A 22,893-nucleotide genomic window follows, 5' to 3' on the forward strand; every position below is an offset into this window, starting at 1 on the left:
CTAAAATTTTATAGGTAACTGACTCTGAATTAATGAATCTTGCTGGGCAAATATATCTGCAGTGAAAATGGGTCACATCTGAGAGCTGGGAGCAGTACACACACTTTTCAGATGGACAACTCTTGCCAAGTAATAATTATGGGCAATCTGTTTCGTTCAGTCAGTCCACAGTCAAGGGTATGACAGTTTTATCACACAGTATCTGTCTTTCATGTTCAATGTATAGAGAATGAGTGTGGCATTACGGGTCCACTTTGGTAGGAATAATGGTAGGAAGGACTATTACTTACGTGGCGAAAAACTGCAGCAGGCGACGGTGCAGAGGGACCTTGGGGTCCTTGTGCATGAGTCACAAAAACCCAGCCTACAGGTGGTCAGGAAGGCTAATGGGATGCTGGCCTTTATAGCGAGGGGGATTGAATATAAAAGTAGGGAGGTCTTGCTGCGGCTGTATAGGGCATTGGTGAGGCCGCAGCTGGAGTACTGTGTGCAGTTTTGGTCGCCGTACTTACACAAGGATATTTTGGCCTTGGAGGGAGTGCAGAGGAGGTTTACTAGGCTGATACCGGAGTTGAGGGGGTTGAGCTACGAGGAGAGGCTGAATAAACTAGGCTTGTACTCGTTAGAGTTTAGAAGAATGAAGGGAGATCTCATTGAGACATATAAGATGATGAATGGGATGGATAGGATAGAGGTGGAGAGACTCTTCCCGCTCAGAAAGGACAGTAGGACTAGGGGGCACAGCCTCAAGATAAGTGGGGGGGGGGGGGTTAGAACGGAGTTGAGGAGAAACTTCTTCACTCAAAGGGTGGTGAATCTCTGGAATTCTCTGCCCATTGAGGTGGTGGAGGCTGCCTCACTAAATATTTTTAAGACATGGGTTGATGGGTTTTTGATAAGCGAGGGGATTAAGGGTTATGGGGAGAGGGTGGGAATGTGGAACTGAGCCACGACAGAGCAGCCATGATCTTATTGAATGGCGGGGCAGGCTCGATGGCCTACTCCTGCTCCTATTTCTTATGTTCTTTATTGTTCTCGTATGTATTGTGAAAGATAACCAAAGCCGTCATTTTGTGAAAATATACTTATATAGCAAATACTGTTCATTAGTCATATTTATTTTATGTTGCATAAATAGTCTTGATTGTAATTTGAGTCTGGGTGTTATAAGAATGTATATTTCTGCCTAGCTATCAGTAGATCCATCCTCTAGCAAGTGGCATATTCCAGTATAGCAAGATTTCATTGTTCAATTCACGTACCTTGCCATTGTGTATCTGAATATTGGGCACATACTAGATCGTGTGATATACAAGGCCTGCTTAAGGGAATGGTTGGTGAAACTGAAGTAAACTATCCAGTGTAAAATCCAGACAAGTTATTAGCAGTGATAGATTGTGCCTACTAGGTAGAGAGTGATACGAACAAATTTAAATTAACAAAATAATTGAGAGATTAGAAAATTCAAAGTCATTAGAATGTAGAAACTGATGTCAAACATTGTTGAAGATCTACAAAATTATTTTTTAGAAAAAGAATATTAATTTGAAAAAAAGAGTAATATGGGAAATGAGCTATGGGATTAGAGTGTTAACAAGAACATTAAAAACACAAGAGCTGGAATTTTACTGGCCCACCACAGGAATCAGAACAGACGAGGGGTGAAGCATGGGAAGGTCTGTTCACCCCAGGCAGGAATTTGTTTCCGCTAGAACTGTTGGTGTTGTAACAATCCATTACTCTGTAAACCTAACTGACATAATTAAAATATGGATGTTGCCACATTAGTAAATCTTCTAGAAACAATGTCAATTCCTGCAAAAGGTAAATGCATAGCACACATTAATATTTGACTACAACATTAAAAATCAAAAATCAGTTGATCAATGTTAAAGACTTAGCTTGCAGTACCTTAAGATTCATAGGCAAACTCATGTAATTGAACTGCACCTATAGTGTGCGAAATTGTCCATGTTGTGTCATCAAATGCTGAAGTTTCTCTTCCTTTGCCCGTCTACAGTGACAAATCTGGTGAAACAAAAAAGCTTTATATGGATGCAAGTGATAATTTAGGTATGAATTCTAAAGAAAAATCCACAAATTGTACTTTAAGCAAGACCACAAGATAATATTTTGCAAGTGTTGGAAACTAAAGTTAATACCAAATTGGGAAACATAATATCCCATAATCATTTCCAATTAAGAATGTAATATTTTTGAGACTGCATTTTTAATTTACATGCCCTAGGAGCACTCCCATCTTTTCAATACCCTCTCTATTTGACCCACCTCCTACTTCCCTCAGACCAATCCTACTAATTGGCTGACCATCTAATTTCCCTTCTGGTCAATATGTTGCACCTGAGGAACTGATGTTGATAAAAGCCACTGATCTACTGGCACCTCCTCAAGACAGCTCCGCAAACATTAAAAATTCCTTCACCATGGCAGCAGTGGTTAGCGCTGCTGCCTTATAATACCAGGGACCCGGATTTAATTCTGGCCTTGAGTGTGTATGGAGTTTGCATGTTCTCCCCATGTCAACATAGGTTTCCTCTGGGTGCTCTGGTTTCCTCCCACACTCCAAAGATGTGCTAGTTGAGTGGATTGGCCACACTAAAATTACCACTTAGTGTCAGGGGGATTAGCAGGGTGAATACATAGGGTTACAGGGATAGGGCCTGGATGGGATTGTTGTCAGTGCAGACTTGATGGGCCAATGCCCTCCTTCTGTACTGTGGGCATTCGATGATTTTATATTCCTTCATGTTTTAAGTTGCACCATATCCTTACCTCTCCCATCTTTGTAAGCACCTCCAGCCCCACAACCTTTGAAGAGCTCCTGAATTTCTTGAAACCCACTATTGATAAATGGCTTTGGCTGATTGGATTTTCCTTAATCCTAAGGCATTTTACTCTTATATTAGGAACAAGAGAGTGGTTAGAGGGAAAATAGGTCCTCTTAGGGACAAAGGAGGGGAACTGTGCATTGAGTCTAAGGGAATGGGGGAGATCCTGAATGAATACTTTGCGTCGGTATTCATGAAGGAGGGGCTTGGTGTCTTGTAATGTCTTGGAGGGAGCTGTAGATCAATTGAAGGAAATATCCATTACGAGAGGCAGTGTTAGGGTTTTTACGTAGCATAAAAACTGATAAAGCTCAGGGGCCTGATGGCATTTATCCCAGGCTGCTTAGGGAGGTGAAAGATGAAATTGCTGGGCCTCTGACGCAAATCTTTGTCTCTTCTTTGGACACAGGTGAGGTCCCAGAGGACTGGAGGATAGCTAATGGGGTACCGCTGTTTAAAAAGGGCAGTAGGGATAACCCTGGTAATTATAGGCCAGTGAGTTTGACATTGGTGGTAGGAAAATTGTTGGAGAAAATTGTTAGGGATAGGATGTATAAGTATTTGGAGCATTGCAATCTGATTAGGGATACACAACATGGCTTTGTTCAGGGGAGGTCTTGCCTTACAAATCTGGTAGAATTTTTTGAGGAGGTGACAAAAACGGTTGACAATGTGCAAGCCGATGATGTCATCTATATGGATTTCAGTAAGGCGTTTGACAAAGTCCCTCACGGTAGGCTGGTAGAAAAGGTTAAGGCACATGGGATACAGGGACAGGTATCTAGATGGATTGAAAACTGGCTAAGCAACAGGAGACACAGTAGTAGTGGAAGGATCCTTTTCCAGCTGGAGGTCTGTCATCAGTGGTGTCCCACAGGGCTCAGTACTGGGACCTCTTCTCTTCGTAACATATATATAAACGACTTGGAAGAGGGCGTACGTGGTGTGATCAGCAAGTTTGCAGATGACACCAAGATGGCAGCATTGGCGGATAGTGAGGAAGATTGTCAGGTGACACAGCAGGATATAGATAGGCTGATATACTGGGCAGATAGATGGCAGATGGAATTTAATCCTGACAAGTGCGAGGTGATGCATTTTGGAAGGAATAATGCAGGGAGGAGTTGCATGATAAAAGGTAGGCCATTTAAGAGAATAGAAATGCAGAGCGACCTGGGAGTGCAAGTGCACAAGTCTCTGAAGGTGGCAACCCAGGTGGAGAAGGTTGCGAAGAAGGCTTATGGAATGCTAGCCTTTATAGGAAGGGGTTATAGAGTACAGGAGCTGGCGTTTAATGCTTCAGTTGTGCAGAACGTTGGTTGGGCCGCATTTGGGGTCTGCGTCCAGTTCTGGTCACCTTACTGCCGGAAGAACATGGAGACCCTGGAGAGAGTGCAGAGGAGGTTTGCCAGGATGCTGCCTGGTATGGAAGGACTGGGTTATGAGGAAAGATTGGGTAAACTGGGGCTCTTCTCCTTAGAAAGACAGAGATTAAGGGGGGATCTGATAGAGGTGTATAAAATAATGAAGGGTATAGATAGAGTCAACAGTGGCAGGCTTTTTCCTAGACTGGAAATAAATATTATGAGGGGTCACGAGCTAAGGGTGAGGGGGGGAGAAGTATAATTTGGATACTAGAGGGAGGTTTTTCACACAGAGGGTCGTGGGGGTATGGAATGAGCTACCAAGTAAGGTGGTGGAGGCAGGCATGCTGGACTTGTTTAAGGTTTACTTAGATAGGCACATGAGTGAAACAGGGATGGAGGGTTATAGGAGACGGTTTTAAAAAGGGTCAGAGCCTCGGGGCAATACTGGAAATGTAATACTACATGTTAATGTTTTGTCTCTTTTAATCCGCAGGTGTGTCGGTCCACCTTGTTGCCGCACGAGGGGCATGCACACGGTGGGTCGTGCGTGGGCTGCTCTTGGATGTTTCGAGAGTGGCCTAGTACTTCACGTCGTGGCATGGGCTTAAACCTGGACCAGCAGATGGGCACCACAACAGCTCAGTGACTATCACTGCTAGCTGTGCAGATACATGGATTTGGGCCAGCGTCTGTGGGAGTTTGAGCATTCTCCCTGTGGTTGCGTGGGTTTCCTCTGGGTGCTCTGGTTTCCTCCCACACCCCAAAGATATGCTCTTAGGCTGATTGGTGTACCAAATTGACCCTACACTATTCTCCCCTGAATCTGGTTACAATAGGGGTACCATTCGCATACACATGGGGCAAGGTAGGTGTAGGAAAATGCTTTGTTAAGATGGTGGCGTGGGCTCGTTGGGCCGAAGGGCCTGTTTCCCGTGCTGGGTTGTTCTTTGATACCTGAACATTCAAAATGTCTATACTTTAAAATTTCGGAATTTCATCTCCAAATTCTTTACCTCTTTCTTCAAAATACATTCCAAAACCAATCCCTTTGACCAAGTTTTTGGTCAATTATCCCAATATTTTCATACATAGCTTGGCATTAAAATTTTGTCCAAAAATGCACCCAGGGTATTCCTTGGCATTTCAGCAAAAATGAGACATTAGGAGACAGCACAATCTGCAAGAATTAGTCACTGAAGGATTGATCGTTATGATGTACATCAGTGAAGGGCAACCTCGGCTAATGAGTGGGCTCCATGAGTAGCCCCCCATCTCAGTTGGTTGCAAGATTGAAATCAGGCTTGTTCACTAAGTGTGACCTCATAAATAAGAATAAACACATTTAATACATGCTAAAAATTCCATAGCATGTTATAGAAAATGCTTAATCATTCATATATTAATAGAACCGTTAGCTTCAAATGGTAAAATCAAAAACAATTATGCTTTGGTTGGATGCAGAGGGAGTACACACCTCGGTGTCAATATTGTGTGAAAACAGCACACACCTCACTTCATGTACCCTTGCTCTTTAGTTGTGCCAGTAAGGAAAAAATTGCATATGGACAAAAACCAGCGTAATCTGATAGCCCTACATGTAGTCCGCAGTCAACAATATGCCTCGTAGCTGCACTAAGTATCCTGATGGTCTGCATGTGGCTGTGGGCTGCAGGTTGCCCACTACTGGAATTTGGATACCAATCAGGTCTGGGCATGACAATCAACAGGTTTTGAATTTACATGAAGCCTTACTCTACAACTAGAGGTAATTCTCAAACACTTAAGAAATGGTGAAGAAAGCAATAACTTTGCAATCCTTTTGCACAGTAAAGCTATTAACAATTTTACATCTGGAGAGAAACAAATCAGAATGAAGGATTACTTTTCATGAGAAATTGGCAAAGATAAAATTAAGTTTTTAAAACAATGCTAACTCAGATTCTGGGGATCAGCAAATCCTCCCATAGAAATTTATGAAGAAACTGACAGAATTAAATTACTGTCTTTTGCTGAAATCTGAAAACTGTGTTGGTGAATCCTTCTGAATGTATTGCCTGCAACATCCCTACGTGTATGGATTCTCATATAAAAGCTTGTCTCTGCTTGCACAGCCTTCCATTTTGCACTAAGTCTGAAAGGCATCCCAAGATCCATCCTCTCTGTTCTCCATGTTGAAAAATGAAAAATACAGTACATTATGCTAACACTTAAGGGAAAAGAAAATCCAGTTGAACCACATTTACTTAAAATATTTTCCCATTTTCAAAAGTATGATGTTAATTGGTATTCTTGGCTTTGCAGCACACTTGATGATTGTTGCTAAGAAGTCATATCCACTCAAAATCATTGCTTAGACATTCATGTGGGGAAGTAGCTTAAACAGGCAAATTCTGAGGTCAATTAGTAATTTACAAACTTTTTTTCTACAACGACTGGCTTGGGCCATAGTGACCAGTTTTAATATACTTTAAAAATGTTGGTTAGTTGTAATTTGTTTGCATTTAACAATGCATCTTAAGTACACACATGACACAACAAAGAGAATTGTTTCAGCATAACACTGAACAAAGAACAAAAAATAGAAGGAATAGGCCATCAGGTCCCTCAAGCCAGCCTCGCTGTTCAATACGGTCATGGCTAATCTATGCCAGTCTCAGTTCCTTTTTCTGTGCCATTTCCCCACAGCCCTCTATTCCTCGATTGAATATTTATCTACCTCCATCTTGAATACTCCTAATGATCCAGCCTCCACCACCCTTTGGGCAGAGAATTCCAGAGATTCATTGCAAGAAACATCTATGCACCTCAATTTTAAATGACCAGCCCTTTATCTTGTAGCTTTATCCCCTTGTTTGATATGGTCCCACTAGTGAAACCTATCAAGCCCCCTCAGGATCTTGTATGTTTGAATAAGGTCTTCTAAACTTGAAGGAATACAGACCTGGGCTATTTAGTTTTTCCTGATTGGCAACCGTCTTACCCCAGGAAGTAGCCTGGGGAATCTTCTAGGACTGCCTCCAATGTTACTATATTCTTTTTAAGGTACTTCAGGGAAGGCCTCACCAACTCTACACAATTGCAACAAAACCCCTCTATTTTTCAAACTCCAACCCCTTTGCAATAAAAGCCAAAATACTGTTTGGCTTCTTAATTACTTGTAGGACCTGGCTACTAGCTTTGAGACTCATGCACTACAACACCCAAGTCTCCCTTCACACACCTGCAGTCTTTTTCCATTTAGATAACAGTCTGCCTTTTGATTCCTCCTACCAAACTGCATGAAGAATTGCTTCTTCCTATCACTAGGCTGTAATGAGGACAAGGTTTTTTTTAAAGGTTGGATAGCTCAAACGCAGTGATTGAAGACAAGGAATGAGTAAATACATTGCACACAAAGGAATCACCATAATCTGATGGCTATGTAATCAAAAAAAGTTGGTACATACTGTTCTTTTTTCCATGAAGCTGCTGAGAAAATCATCAATTTCAACTTTGCCCTCGAGGAAACCTTCAGCAATCATATCAGATTCCTCTTCTGCTTGATGAGCTGATACTTTCAATCTAGCCTGGAGGGCACTTAAACTGCAACTCTAAAAGAGCCCAACATTTCAGTCATTTAAAGATTCTCACTTACTTTTATCTAATATATAGGTCTGGGTAATTCAAATTCAAAGCTGCTGCAGTGATTAAATTACCCATCTCTCCACAAAGGGTAGAGTGGATTTGAGACTTGCTTATCTCGAAAGCCTTCAACATGTTAAACAAGCACCCACATTTTGTGACGCACGTTTTGTATTATACTGTTAGCAAGTTCTCTCGTGTATAGGCCAGACATCTCATTAATGTATTTAAATCAGGCTTCACACTGCAATAATGAGCCCAAATTAAAATTTACAGCTACTCTGGCTTCCAATGGATTGTGAAAGAAGGCAAAGGGTACTTCCACAGTGCGATACCCTTCTCAGCATTTCTTGGGGGCCAGAAGAACGTGCGTGTCTCCTGCCCCACAAAGAATGTTTGGCCTCATGCACCAGTACGCATCCCAAACCCTACGCTGAGCAAAACGCTGATTTCATAAACGGGGCTGACACTCTCCCCCAGGTCTGGATAGCTGATCTGCCACTTTACTCCCCAATTGTCAAGGGCTGTGTCAAGGGCCCCAAGAGTGTAGGTACAAAGCTACAGTCTGCGGCCCTTTGAGACAATTCTTGACAACTGGAGAGTAATGTAGAAGGTCAGCTATTTGGATTTGGGGGACAGTTCATAAACGGAGTTGACAATCAGTGTTTTGCTCGGGATGGGGTTGCCTCAGACTGTAGCTTTGTACCATTAGTTTTCCCTTCTGGGTGCTGGCCAAGCTGTCAATTCAAACTGCTGCTGGGTGGGAATGTAACTGAATGAAAAAAGACCTCAAATTAGGTTCTGCAGAAACTCTTGCTTTTATGGTCATCCCCATCTCCTAGTAAATAACATGGAATAGAAATTGTCAAAATAAGAGGGCCAATGATTCAGCTCATTATTATTGAAACAGATTGGTTAATAATTCTTTCAGTAAAACAAGACAAGTTCCCTGGTTTCACAAAAGAAAATAGATGTCAGCCATTTTCGATCATTAAATTGATGCACTTTTTCCTCACTCCCTGTAACTGCCAGTTTGTGCTGCATTTTTCTGATAAGATATTGAAAGCAAACATCATTACACAAAGCAAAGATGAGGAAAGATCATTTGGCTTATCAAACTTGGTCTTTCTACAGAAAATGTTTAATTCTGCTTTGTAGGAAAAGCAGCTCCAAGAATGTAGAATTGTGAAAATATTACGCAAAGTTGTATTATATCCAAATCCTTACTTAAAGGATGCAAAGATGAAAGATGTATATAAAACTGATTGAGGTAATTGCAAAGAAGGATATCTTATGGCATGAAACAATGTACATTCAGAATTGTTCTGTAGGATTACTGTACTGATTAGCTGTCTTAATGAGTCTGCAGGAAGCCACAAATCTCACTTTTTTTGCTCTGTGCAATTATTCAATTAAAAAATCTGACAATAAAAGTAGACATATGAAATTATTTGCTCACATCTACAATTGTAAAAAAAACAGATGGTTTTACCTCAATCAATCTCCATATTTTTACTCTATAGGAAATTATAACAAAGCATTTTTCTATTTTATATAGATTGGAAACGTTGCTGGCAAGGATAGCATTTTTGCCTAGCCCCAATTGCCCTTAACCAAGTGACTTGCTAGGCTATTTCAGAGGCCAAACTGGGTATAGACAGCAGATTACCTCAGGATATTAGTGAACAAGATAGTTTTTAAGATAATTGCTGATAGTTACCATGGTCACCATTACTGTGGCTAGCTTTACCTTCCAGATTTATTAATGGAATTTAAACTCCACCAGTTTGTAGCAAATGAATCTGTCTCCCCCAAAGTACTAGCTCGGGTCTCTGGATTATCAGTCCAGTGACATTACCATCATTTCACTGTCACCCCTCAGTTGAATTTTAACAAACTGCACAACTAACAGTGAAGCAAAAGGGCAGCGACATTTACCTCACTCAGTTCATGCTGCCTTTGCAATTTTTTCTCAAAGGTGCTTTTGAGTTGAGTTAGTTGGTCACACTGAAAAAACAAAAAAAAAAGTATTATATACATTCTACAGTTTAAAATCTAAAACTGTAAAAATATAATCAGTGCCTTACTTTATCTAGCAGTTCTTGTCTTTCTGCTTCCAACCGAGGTTCAAGTTGCAAGTTTTTTTCTTTTCAAAAAAAAATTGAGATATTCCATGCTCATTAATCAAACAAACACATACAGGCAAATAATTAGAGCTAAACATACTTGCTAGTTCTTCGATGTAATTAACCAGGTCATCTTTGTCAGTGCAAATCTGCTTCAATTGTGGCAAAGTGATGAAATATTCCAGTTGCAGAGCTTCATTATCATTTAAGTCTGTCAATTGTGATGTACTATAAAACAAAGTCAATCTGTGAACATTAGTAACAACAATTTAAATTAAATAAGCATAAATGTGTTATTCAGGTATACAAACATAGCTTGGAACAAATTAAGACAAGTTAGATCATGGACAATAACAATTTTCTACTGTATTCGTAGCTAATTTTTTAAATTTTAGATATAGCTAACAATTTTAATCTCACTACCATTAAGAAACAACACAGTTATATAAACACTACTCAGAAATAGTTGAGATCATGCATTCTTCAATTAATCTCACATCCTTAATTCTAAGAGCCACAGACAGCCACCTATTTTTGCCAATACAAAGGCAATTATTGTGGATGCAGAAATGAAAACAAGAATACTGGAAAAACAGAATGTTTCAAATCCCCGTACAGGCACTACTAGACCTGCTGAGTTTTTTCCAGCATTTTCTATTATTACCCATTTTTGTTATTTGATTAATTTATTTTTCAGATGGCAACTGTTCACCATTCTGCTTGTGTACCTCCTCCAGACACATCTTTGTTTCTTTACTTATTCCACTACAACTCCTCTTCCTTGCACAGCCAACCCTTTTCTCATTTAATGTCTCCATTCTTCCAATCTATTTAGACCTTCCTTTTTGTTCTTCCATCCCCCCACCCCCTGACCATTAACTAAAAAATAAATTCCCAGTTCTGATGAAAAGGTCATTGACCCAAAACGTAAACATTTTCTTTTCCTCAGAATTTGTCTGACTTGCTAAACATTTCCACTGTTTTCTGTTTCTATAATACAAGTTATTTGGTCAGATATTTGTGTATTATTGTGTTCATTTATAAAATACTGCACAATAGAATGGAGTTATTTTAATTATTTTAATAATTGTGCATTTACTTCTTCTGGTTACAGAGAAGTGGTGATGTTTGTTAAGTCGAAGTACACATTTGACATACATTTAAATGCCGTAAGGAGTTTCTATGAAATTGAGTACATGTTAAAAAAGTGCTTTAAGAGCTAAAGGGAGCAATTTCAGGTAACAACAGTGTTCATCAACTACGTCCATAGTTTTTAAATACTCAGATGTGGAGGAACACTTCCAGGAAACTTCGGCCTTAAAATTTGAAAGACAGCATTAGTTACTCAAAGGAAAAACTGACACTGTGTTCCCTGCATATTAAAATTTTGCAGAGTCAAAACCAAGTTTTGTCTTCAAGTGAAGTGAACTTAGAAGGCCAGGACAATTAGAGTCAGAGTCATAGAGAGTCAGAGGTTTACAACATGGAAACAGGCCCTTCGGCCCAACTTGTCCATGCCGCCCTATTTTTAAACCCCTAAACTAATCCCAATTGTCCGCATTTGGCCCATATTTGTCTATATCCATCGTAACCATGTAACTATCTAAATGTTTTTTAGAAGATAAAATTGTACCCACCTCTACTACTACCTCTGGCAGCTTGTTCCAGACACTCACTACCCTCTGAGAAAAAATTGCCCCTCTGGGCACTTGTGTATCTCTCCCCTTAAACCTATGCCCTCTAGTTTTAGACTGCCCTACCTTTGGGAAAAGTTATTGACTATCTACCTCCTCTATGCCCCTCATTATTTTATAGACCTCTACAAGGTCACCCCTCAGCCTCCTATGCTCCAGAAAAAAAAGTCCCAGTCTATCCAGCCTCTCCTTATGACTCAATCCATCAAGTCCCAGTAGCTTGTAAATCTTTTCTGCACTCTTTCTACTTTAATAATATCCTTTCTATAATAGGGTGACCAGAATTGCATACTGTATTCCAACTGTGGCCTTTCCAATGTCTTGTACAACTTCAACAAGATGTCCCAACTCCTGTATTCAATGTTTTGATCGATGAAACCAAGCATGCCAAATGCCTTCTTCACCACCTTGTCCACCTGTGACTCCACTTTCAAAGAGTTATGAACATGTACCCCTAGATCTCTTTGTTCTGTAACTCTACCCAATGCCCTACCATTAACTGAGCAAGTCCTGCCCTGGTTCAATCTACCAAAATGCATTACTCGCATCTGTCTAAATTAAACTCCATCTGCCATTCGTCAGCCTACTGGCCCAATTGATCAAGATCCCGCTGCAATCGGAGATAATCTTCCTCACTATCTACCATGCCACCAATCTTGGTGTCATCTGCAAACTTACTAACCACGCCCCCTATATTCTCATCCAACTCATTAATATAAATGACAAATAACAGTGGGCCCAGCACTGATCCCTGAGGCACACCACTGGTCACAGACCTCCAGTTCGAAAAACAACTCTCTATAACCACCGCTGGTTTCTGTCAAGAAGCCAATTTTATATCCATTTAGATACCTCACCCTGGATCCCGTGAGATTTAACCTTATGCAACAACCTACCAAGCGGTACCTTGTCAAAGGCCTTGCTAAAAGTCCATGTAGACAACATGAACTGCACTGCCTTCATCTACCTTCTTGATTGCCCCTTCAAAAAAACTCAAATTTGCGAGACATGATTTTCCACTCACAAAGCCATGCTGACTATTCCTAATCAATCCTTGCATCTCTAAATGCCTGTAGATCCTGTTTCTCAAAATACCTTCCAACAATTTACCTACCACATGAGAGGCTAACTGGCCTGTAGTTCCCAGGCTTTTCTCTGCAGCCCCTCTTAAACAAAGGTAGAATATTTGCCACTCTCCAATCTTCAGGCACCTCACCTGCAACTATCAATGATTCAAATATTTCGACTAGGGGACCCGCAATTTTCTCTGTAGCCCCCCACAACGTCCTGGGATATACCTCATCAGGTCCCGCCGATTTATCTACCTTGATGCGCTTTAAGACTACCAGCACCACCTTCTCTGTAACACATACACTCCTCAAAATATCAATATTTAATTCCCCAAGTTCCCTAACAACCATGCTTTTCTCAAAAGTAAATACTGATGAGAAATATTCATTTAGGATCTCACCCATCCCTTGATTTCTTAAATAGATTACTTTGTTGATCCTTAGAGGTCCTACTCTCCCTTGGTACTCTTTTGCCCTTTATATATTTGTAGGAGCTCTTTCGATTCTCCTTTGCCTTATCTGCCAAAACAATTTTGTGTCCCCTTTTTGCCCTCCTGATTTCTCTGTTAACACTACTCATACACCCCCTATACTCTTCAAGAGATTCACTTGATCCCAGATGCCTATTGCACATCATGTGCCTCTTTCTTCTTCTTGACCAGGGCCTCAATATCCCGAGTCATCCAAGGTTCCCGAATTCTGCCAGCTTTGCCCTTCACTCTAAGAGGAATGTGTTTACCCTGAACCCTGGTTAACACTTTTGAAAGCATGTCATTTACCAGACGTCCCCTTTCCTTTCCACAGACTCCCCACAGAAGATTGGAATAGACCATATCAACTTAAATCAAGCAACACATCACATAAATATTCATAGTTAAATAACAAAAACCAAAGCACTTACCATGACAAGTTTACACAAGTTGCTTCGATTACAAATTGAATCTTTGAATTTATCATGGAAAATGTTGATGCAGGAGGTAGATACAAGATTTATAATACAGCAAAGAGATGCAAATTATTCAAGGCATTGTACTTCTGGTACACAAATACCTGAACAATGGACAAAACTCCACTCAAATGCCCTCTGGAATCCTCATTCACCTTAATTTTGAACATATACTCACAACACAACATCACCACAGCATTAACATAACAAGACTACTTAAACATATTTGTTTTTTATAATTACACCAGTAAACATTCTAAAATCAATTCTGGTCAACACAAAAAAAATTGTGCTATAACAATTTAAAATGTATAAAATTTTTATACTAACCTAAGCTCATGGAGCTCTGTAAAGTAGTCAGGGACATCTGGCATCTTGTAACTATGTCCATTTAAACCTAACTAAAACAGAAAAAATAATTACATTTGCAACCCAATTTCAGGTGTATATTCTGGAATTGTAATTTCTCCATCAACACCACCTTCACAACCCCTGACCTTTACGTCTCAAAGCCAAACACAGCAGATGCAAGGGAACATCACCATCTCTAATTTTCTCCCTCACCAAAAACATCCTAATTTGGAACAATATCACTGTTTGCCACTGGGTCAAAAAATCTAAAAACTCCCTTCCTAATGGCATTGTGAATATGACAAAAACTAAATGGACTACAGTGATTCAATGAAAAAATGGTGGCTCACCACGACCATCTCAAGGATGATTAGGGATGGGAAACAAATGCTGGCTTTACCAGCTTCACGTCCCATGAAATAATAACAGAGGTAGCTCAGAATGAATGAAACTGCTACAAATGGATTACATACTTTCAGTGCAGTCTTCTTCATTTTTAAATTGTGGTTTGTCATTCATTTATCCTGAGGGGGAAGGCCAATCACCCCAAAGGACAATCACTAATTAATTGCTTGCTTTAATTTTAAAGGGTTAAATAAAAATCAAGTGTTTTTTCCTCAATCTTCTGCATAAAGCAAATCTTAATGTAGACTAGTGGCCAATGAAATAATTTGACAATATCATGTTAAAAACTCAAATGCAGTTAGAGCCATGAACAGCTGTTCTAATAGTAGTAAAAATACTGGAAAAATAAATGGAGTGTACGTTATATTAAAGAATGAAGACAATTATAATCGTACTTCTTACTCAAGATTATAATCACATAATGCCACAAAACTTGTGTTGGTTAGCTTCCTAATTTTCACCAGGGAACTCAAATACCCACATCTGAAAAAAAAAGAATTTCTAGATTGGACTAATCTTAGCCATTAATGGAGTTTCTGCATCTTTAAAACATAACAATCTTTCTTATCTCTACTTCGACCAATATAAATATTGTTAATCTCCTTCTCAACAGCCAGTGGGATCGTTAAGTAAAGATGACAAAAAGAAAGTCATCGTTCAGAGCTTTTAGATTCCAAGATGATCATGCATCTCCTACTGCTCACCTGGTTTCCTGTTCAATCTATACCCAAGCAAATGATTAGGAATGCAGTTAACTGGCCACTTAGAAAATCAGAATATGATCAAGTGGAGTCAACATATATTTATGAAAGGGAAACTGTGTTTGAGAAATAAGGCTTTTTTTAAATGTAACTAGGAGAATGGTTTTGGGAACCAGTAGGTGTAGTGTATTTTGATTTTTAACAGGTGCCACACAAGGTTATTACACAAAATTAGGGCTCATTGATTTGGGGCATTGTATTAGAATGGATCAAACATTTGTCAAGGACAGAAAACAAAGATTAGGAATAAACAGAACATTTTCAGGTTAGCAGACAGTAACTACCAAAGTGCTGTGAGAATCAGTGATAGCTATTTATGATTTATGTTAATAACTTAGATCAGGAGACTGAGTGTAATGTATCCAAGAATGCTGATGACACCAAATTAGGTGGGACAGTAAGTGGTGAGGCAGTCATAAAGAGGTTGCAGAAAGATACAGGTTGATAAGTTAGTGACTAAGAACATGGCAAATGGAATACAATATGGCAAAATGTAAAGTTATTCATTTTAGGAAGGAAAAATGGAAAAGTGGGATTTCTTTGAATGGTGAGAAGTGTTTGCATTCTGAATGACCTGGATGTCCACGTGTATGACTCAAAGTTAACATGTAGATATAGCAAGTAATTAGGAAGGTTTGTTTTTGTTACTCTCATATTCCAATCCCTTTGTAAAGAAGTCTTACTACAATTAAACACTGGGAGTAGTGAAGCTACGCTTTGAATCCAATGTGCAGTTTGGCCTCCTGGCATAAGGGCATAGCTGACCTGGAGGGAATGCAACAAAAGTTCACTAGACAGATTCTTAGGATAAGTGGATTACATTTTTAGTGGAGACTGAATAGACAGGGCCTATTATCCCTGGAGTTCAGAAAAATGAGGAGCGATCTAATTGAAACATAAAATTAAGGGACTTACGAAGGTAAATGCTGAAATAATGGGGGCGATTCTCCCAAAAGTGCTAATTGGCGAGAAAACTGGTCTAGATCACGACTGTTCTTTTCAGTGCAACACCACAACCTGATCGTGGCCCCCACGACAATGGACTGGGCCATGTAATGTTTTCACTAAGTGCTCTGAATGTTTAGAATTGTCAACCCCAGAGACAGGTGTATATTCAGTCAATAAGTATACTGAAAACAGAGTTTGTTAGATTTTTAGGTGCTTGCAGAATTAAGAGATGCAGAGAGGCAGAGTTGAGGCAGCATTTTTTAAAACCTTTCAAGATTTCTTCAAACCAGTTATCAGATGAAAGAGTAGTCAGAGGTATCTGAAGTACACAATAAGGCGTGTCTAGGAATCAGAGTACACCATGACCTATAGACTAATCACATTTGAGGTGGCTTGGAATGTGTATACCATCAATTGGAGAAAATAGGTATCCAATTTAAGAGGGTCAGTGGTATGACCTAAGAGAAGAGCTTGGGGCCTCCTAATACTTGATTCACAATATCTTGGGCCTTCTTTTTGCTATTACTTCTGTGACTGACGATGCTTTAATTTTATAGGTTAGGAAAAGATTGTTTCCTCGCTGGTGGACTTCAGCCCAACGAGGAAATAAATCCTTCCACAAAAGTAAGGCGGTACCTTTATCAATCCTCCAAGATGGTGAGACTTGAAGTACTGTTTCTTCTCCTGTTGGCTGCACCAACTTCAGAGAGTTGCAAAGACAATAACTGCCTACTGAGTACAGTGGGTCATGGCAGAGTAGTGGACATGGTGGAACATGCTAGGCTCAGTCAAGACGACAGCAGTGCTAGTGGAATCCAGAATAGAGGGTAAAGCAACAGCTAATTTAAAAAGCAAGGCACAGACAAGCAGAGAATTTTAGGTTGAGTTGATTTTCCCAAGAGATTCTGATAATCTTTCTTCCTATTATTCTCTCATTTTTGTTCTCAAGACTGGGTGAAAACATAACACTTTGGAATTGCTAACATTCAAAAATATTAAACAAAAGCAAAATACCATGGATTCTAGAAATCTGAAATTAAAATAGAAAATGCTGGAAATATTCAGCAGGTTTGGCAACAAATGTGGAGAAAGAAACAGACTTAACATTTCAGGTTGATGACCCTTTATCAGAATCAATGAAAAGATATTGATCAGAATGAAACATTAATTCTGATTTTCTCTCCACAGGTTCTGCCAGATCTGCTGAGTAGTTCCAACACTTTATCTCACAAAACTTATGTTTGGAATGCATTATGTTTAATCAACGTGCCCAGGATGGTTTTATAATTACTGTCCTTGTAAGTATTTGCCTCTTTAAAATATGCTGTGATTAACCATTTGAAGTCAAATAAGTGTGGACAGAGAAAGAATGGCTGCAACAATGATCTGACGGCAATAGTGACTTTAAAATGGCTTTTCTGCCTGAGAGACAAGCATGCTGGGATTTTTGGTCAACTTATAATTAAAACCAGACGCAGGTCATAAAGTTGCTCTGCTCCAGGAGCTGTGATTTGAAGCTTCCCAAGTAATGGAAGCTGTTTACGTTTGACCAAGACATTGTGGTTTTTGATCTATTACCATTATGTACGGCACATGTCAAATGAACTAAGCATTATGGTGTCGTCTGCAAGTAATTTCATTGGATCTGTGAGCTATATGATCAGTTTCTGGTTACAAGTTGCCTGGATAACAGAGAATCTTCCAGAAGCGAGTGGAGGATTGCGGATAAAAAGACACGTGCAGCCTTTGTTTGGCAGCAGTAACTCAGAAAAGACCAGCCATCGTAAGAAGGCTTATACCCTGAAGGATGCTTCAGAGAAAGAGTAGATAGATTTTACATTGAGGATATTTCTTAGCCAAGGTTTTCCTAAACTCAGTAGTATCTATTTTTAGTTAAATAGCTAAAGCTGATGTCCAGCAAAAGTTGATGTTCAGCTAAAGTTAATACGCAGTTAAGAGTTAAAGTACAGTTGAAAGTTAACGTTCAGTAAAGAGTTAGAGTTGCAACTGCCTGAGTTGGCCAGAAGTATTAGTTAAGAAATTGTTGAAATACTGTCCTCATTTGTCTCAATAAACTGGAAGCCGTTTTAATTTAAAAGCCGAGTAACTGAAGACACAAGGCAATGGGATTGGTTTTAGATTGCTGTAGTAAAGAGCGAGCACAGCCACCATGGGCTGAATTGGCTCTTTCTGTGTTAGATGTTTCTATAGCAACAGCAAGGACATTTTTGCTGACCTTTTTAAAGGAAAGGCCAAAATCAAGCAATGTATAATGGTTATATCAAAGCTACATTAGATGCCAAATCCTCAAGCAGACATTGATGCAAACTGAAGAAGGAATGTTCTACTCAAAAAGCTTTCTGTCTGGGCATTCTAATTATTTTTTCTGCCCATTAAGCTGAGGGATGTCAGTGCATGAGAAATTAATCAGTTTTTTGAGTTTCTTTTATTTCCACTTAATTTCCTTAAACCAACTTGAATACATCCTATAAAAAAACTGATCTGTCAACTAGGGCAGCAAGAAAGTACAAAATGTTGTGAAGGAACATAGGTTAAAGTCTGAGGGGCAAGGTTTAAAAAAGATGCGTGGCAGATTTTTTTTTACACAGAGTGATGTGTGCTTGGAACTCGTTGCCGGGGGAGGTAGTGGAAGTGGATATGGAAGTGACGCTTAAGCGGCGTCGACAAATATATGAATGAGATGGGAATAGAGGGATATGGTCCCTGAAAGGGTAGGGGTTTTAGTTAAGTCAGACAGCATAGTCACTGTAGGCTTGAAGGGCCTGTGCCTGTGCTGTAATTTTCTTTGTTCTTTAAAGGGGAATCCTGAATATTTCAGCCAAGTCTCCTTGAGAATCAGAATCATACAGGCCTTGATTTTTCGCTCTTCTCTTTAAAGTCACTGACTGCAAACAAAATGATCAGAAAATGGAAAGCAATGCATGGAATCTGAGCCTGGATAAACATGGTACTTTTTGTTCTTGTACAAAGTTAAATTTGGTTCACCAGGATTGACTGAACGAAATCAACCAAATAATTATTCTGCTTTTACCCAATTTTACCCAACATACCCATTTAAACAAAAATGTGGTGGCACTACTACACTGTCCTCTACTGCATAAGAACATAAGAACATAAGAAATAGGAGCAGGAGTAGGCCATCTGGCCCTTCGAGCCTGCCCCGCCATTCAATAAGATCATGGCTGATCTGTCGCGGCTCAGTTCCACTTTCCCGCCCTCTCCCCATAACCCTTAATCCCCTCTCTTATCAAAAACCCATCAACCCGCTTCTTAAAAATATTTAGCGAGGCAGCCTCCACCACTTCAACGGGCAGAGAATTCCAGAGATTCACCACCCTTTGAGTGAAGAAGTTCCTCCTCAACTCCGTTCTGAACCGCCCCCCCTTTATCTTGAGGCTGTGCCCCCTAGTCCTACTGTCTTTTTTGAGCGGGAAGAGTCTTTCCACCTCTATCCTATCCATCCCATTCATCATCTTATACGTCACAATGAGATCTCCCCTCATTCTTCTAAACTCTAACGAGTACAAGCCTAGTTTATTCAGCCTCTCCTCATAGCTCAACCCCCTCAACTCCGGTATCAGCCTAGTAAACCTCCTCTGCACTCCCTCCAGGGCCAAAATATCCTTGCGCAGGTGCGGCGCCCAAAACTGCACACAGTACTCCAGCTGCGGCCTCACCAATGCCCTATACAGCTGCAGCAAGACCTCCCTACTTTTATATTCAATCCCCCTCACTATGAAGGCCAGCATCCCATTCGCCTTCCTGACCACCTGCTGCACTTGCAGGCTGGGTTTTTGCGACTCATGCACAAGGACCCCGAGGTCCCTCTGCACCGTCGCCTGCTGCAGTTTTTCGCCACGTAAGTAATAGTCCTTCCTACCATTCTTCCTACCAAAGTGGACCACCTCACACTTGCCAACATTAAATTCCATTTGCCATTTCCTGGCCCATTCGCCCAGCCTATCTAGATCCTTCTGCAGACTCTCCACACCCTCCGCACAATTTGCCTTTCCCCCAATCTTAGTGTCATCAGCAAATTTCGACACCCTACACTCGGTTCCCTCCTCCAGATCATCTATATAAATGGTAAATAGCTGAGGCCCCAGCACCGACCCCTGGGGCACCCCACTAGTCACCAACCGCCAATCCGAATAGCACCCATTGACCCCCACTCTCTGCCTCCTATTTGACAACCAATCCTCTATCCACGCTAACACCCTACCCCCAACTCCATGTCCTCTGACCTTCTGCAGTAACCTCTTGTGAGGTACCTTATCAAACGCCTTCTGAATGTAGCGCACACGCAGAGTAAAAACAGTTCTTGCATTGACCCTATTCTGTACAAACCTCATCATTGCTAGTGGAAGGCATGCAAATAGAGAATCTATAAGCATCTACCTGAAATAGTGTTTAAGTGTTTTTAATAAATTTTTAATAAATTTTTAATATATTTTAAAAATTAGAAAGCGTGGTAGATGACCGTGTTGATAAAATTATTTGATTCTCAATGTAGCTTCTTGATGGCCCATTGGTTACATCTTTTCTATTATCCAGATGACCTGTTTATGACTAGCTAACTTCTCAAGCAACACATAGTATGTTAATCAGAATTTAGGATTTATCTGCAAAATAGCTCATTTTAAATAACAGAATGGTAGCAATACACACTTCAGTAACAGATCCTTCCACTAACACTGTTACTTGTTTATCCATCCATTAGGTCAAAAGCTCCAGTGTGGTTTTTATTGGGCACAATTTATAGAGCCCTCTAGTTCTTACAAATAATACACTTTCAGGTTCAGCCGGGAAAGATGAACACTTGAAATTAGACAAGAGATAACACGTTGGTTGGCAAAATGGAAAATAGCACATAAGCAGTTTTCCTCTGCACTTGCAACGAAATAAAGTATTGCAAAAACCATGAGATAATGTTTTATGTTCTAAATATGAAACAGGGTTTCAAATTCACCTGTTCTGATGAGTCAGTGGTGGGAACTGGTAAAGGCAAGTCTGTAATTAATCCATAGGCAGGAGCTGCAGGTCTGGGACCACTAAAGCCTTGGCCTGGAACTGAATCCGGAAGACAAGGAACAGTTGACTCCTGTGTAGTAAACGGCCCAATAAATGGATATCCTTGGGGAGGGTAAGGAGCCATACCAGTAGGACCACTGAAACGGCTAAGAGATTAAATTCATAAAGATTACAAAACAGAAAAGGTTAAAACTTCAGTCTTAAAGTGACTATTTAATTGCAATAGTGATTGAACACAGAGGAAAATAAGTATACAGAAGCTGGACAGTCAGACCTGTGTAGTTTGTACCAACCCAAATGGTTCCCAGATTTTTTGTTTATGAAAATGAAGTACTTAAATTGGGCTCATTACCTGAATAGTTTAAACTGGAAAAAAAAACACAAGAACAGATTGTGCTCCAAACAGGGATTGAAGAATAATATTGGTTTACTGTAATAAACAAATATTTTGTCCTCCAATGTTCGAACAAGAGGCAATCTTTTACTGAGATACTTTGGCACCCCCGCTGTTGAAAACTTAATGAGAGACAGCAAATCACCAGTTAATCCTAAAGTTTTATTAAAAATAATCAATTTTCTATTTAGACCTCAAATAAAATTTCTTTTAAATACAAAGTAACAGTTTTCTAAAGGTTCTTGTGATTGTTGGGCTAAGATTTGCCCCATCAAGTCAACCAAGGAGCAGTTTACTTTGCTGTAAATATCAATCTTTAACAATAATCTAGTGGCAAAAGAGTAATGATTTCTCAAATATTTTGATACACACCATGTTAACAAAAGCCAAATTTCAATTAAATTTATCATGAGCATATCTAAATTTCAGCTTTCGTTGTGAGTGTATGGAATAAAAGTGCCCATGCCACTGGACACTGCATGAACTTAGAACAGGCAAGAGAGAACTGCGTTTCTGATTGAACTACTGTATTTTAAAATGTTCAAATCATGTCTAAGTCTTGAAGTTATCGTTCAGATAATTACTGAAATAATACCATTCCCCATAGATAGAAAAGCAAAACAGTTTCAAAATCAATTTACTGGATATGTAAGTACCAAAAAAGAGAGATACTGTCAAAGCTTTTCAGCTAGCAATGATCAGGACAATTTCTCAAGGATTATCAATTGTAAGGGAACAATTGATACTGCACAAGAAGAGCTTGGCGTTTAACTGTATCCTGGTGCATCTTCCACGGCAGCATCTCTTCCAATCAGAGTCCATATGCCAACCTAACAACATTCTCTTCTCAAGACATGTGAATTATTGTTCCCTTTGCAATTGGTAAGGTGAGTTCAGCTTGATGAGTGCAACATGAAAAGTTGAGAATGCATCTTTTTTCATCAATACTTACGTTGCTTACTACCAAACAAATACAAGTTATGCAGGGAAATGGATCAGACTCAAATACAGACGTGTATACATACTTGGTGTTCTAAAATAATGATATACAATAGCAATTCAGTAATATGTAAATAATTGGCATGACTATCTGTTGATTCAATTATGTAAACAGTTGGTTGATTGGAATTATTGCAAAATGAAGAAGTGAAAGCTCATTCAGGTTTTTGCACAATTACTTGGATACCAATATTCCACCACAGAAAAAAACCTGCATTTCTATGGCATCTTTCAGATCTTCAAGATGCCTCTAAAAATTATTCAGAACCATGTGAATTATTTTGACATTTTCACTAATGTTATGTTGACA

At 39.7% G+C, this 22,893-nt stretch overlaps 1 protein-coding gene across 1 annotated transcript in view; it reads right to left on the reverse strand.

Annotated features, from left to right (window-relative positions):
- Positions 1-22,893, reverse strand: part of vps37a (VPS37A subunit of ESCRT-I) — a 42,137-nt gene that overhangs the window by 3,288 nt on the left and 15,956 nt on the right. The window contains exons 5-11 of the mRNA XM_080187031.1: positions 21,129-21,336; positions 14,004-14,074; positions 10,064-10,191; positions 9,925-9,983; positions 9,776-9,844; positions 7,663-7,806; positions 1,912-2,028 (exon numbers count right to left, since the gene is read on the reverse strand). Of these exons, the coding sequence (XP_080043157.1) occupies positions 1,951-2,028; positions 7,663-7,806; positions 9,776-9,844; positions 9,925-9,983; positions 10,064-10,191; positions 14,004-14,074; positions 21,129-21,336 (757 nt within the window). The 3' untranslated portion in view covers positions 1,912-1,950. The remainder of the gene's footprint in view (positions 1-1,911; positions 2,029-7,662; positions 7,807-9,775; positions 9,845-9,924; positions 9,984-10,063; positions 10,192-14,003; positions 14,075-21,128; positions 21,337-22,893) is intronic.

Source organism: Carcharhinus amblyrhynchos, chromosome 1, assembly GCF_965287045.1.
Source record: "Carcharhinus amblyrhynchos chromosome 1, sCarAmb.v2.hapA, whole genome shotgun sequence".
NCBI classification, from domain to species: domain Eukaryota; kingdom Metazoa; phylum Chordata; class Chondrichthyes; order Carcharhiniformes; family Carcharhinidae; genus Carcharhinus; species Carcharhinus amblyrhynchos.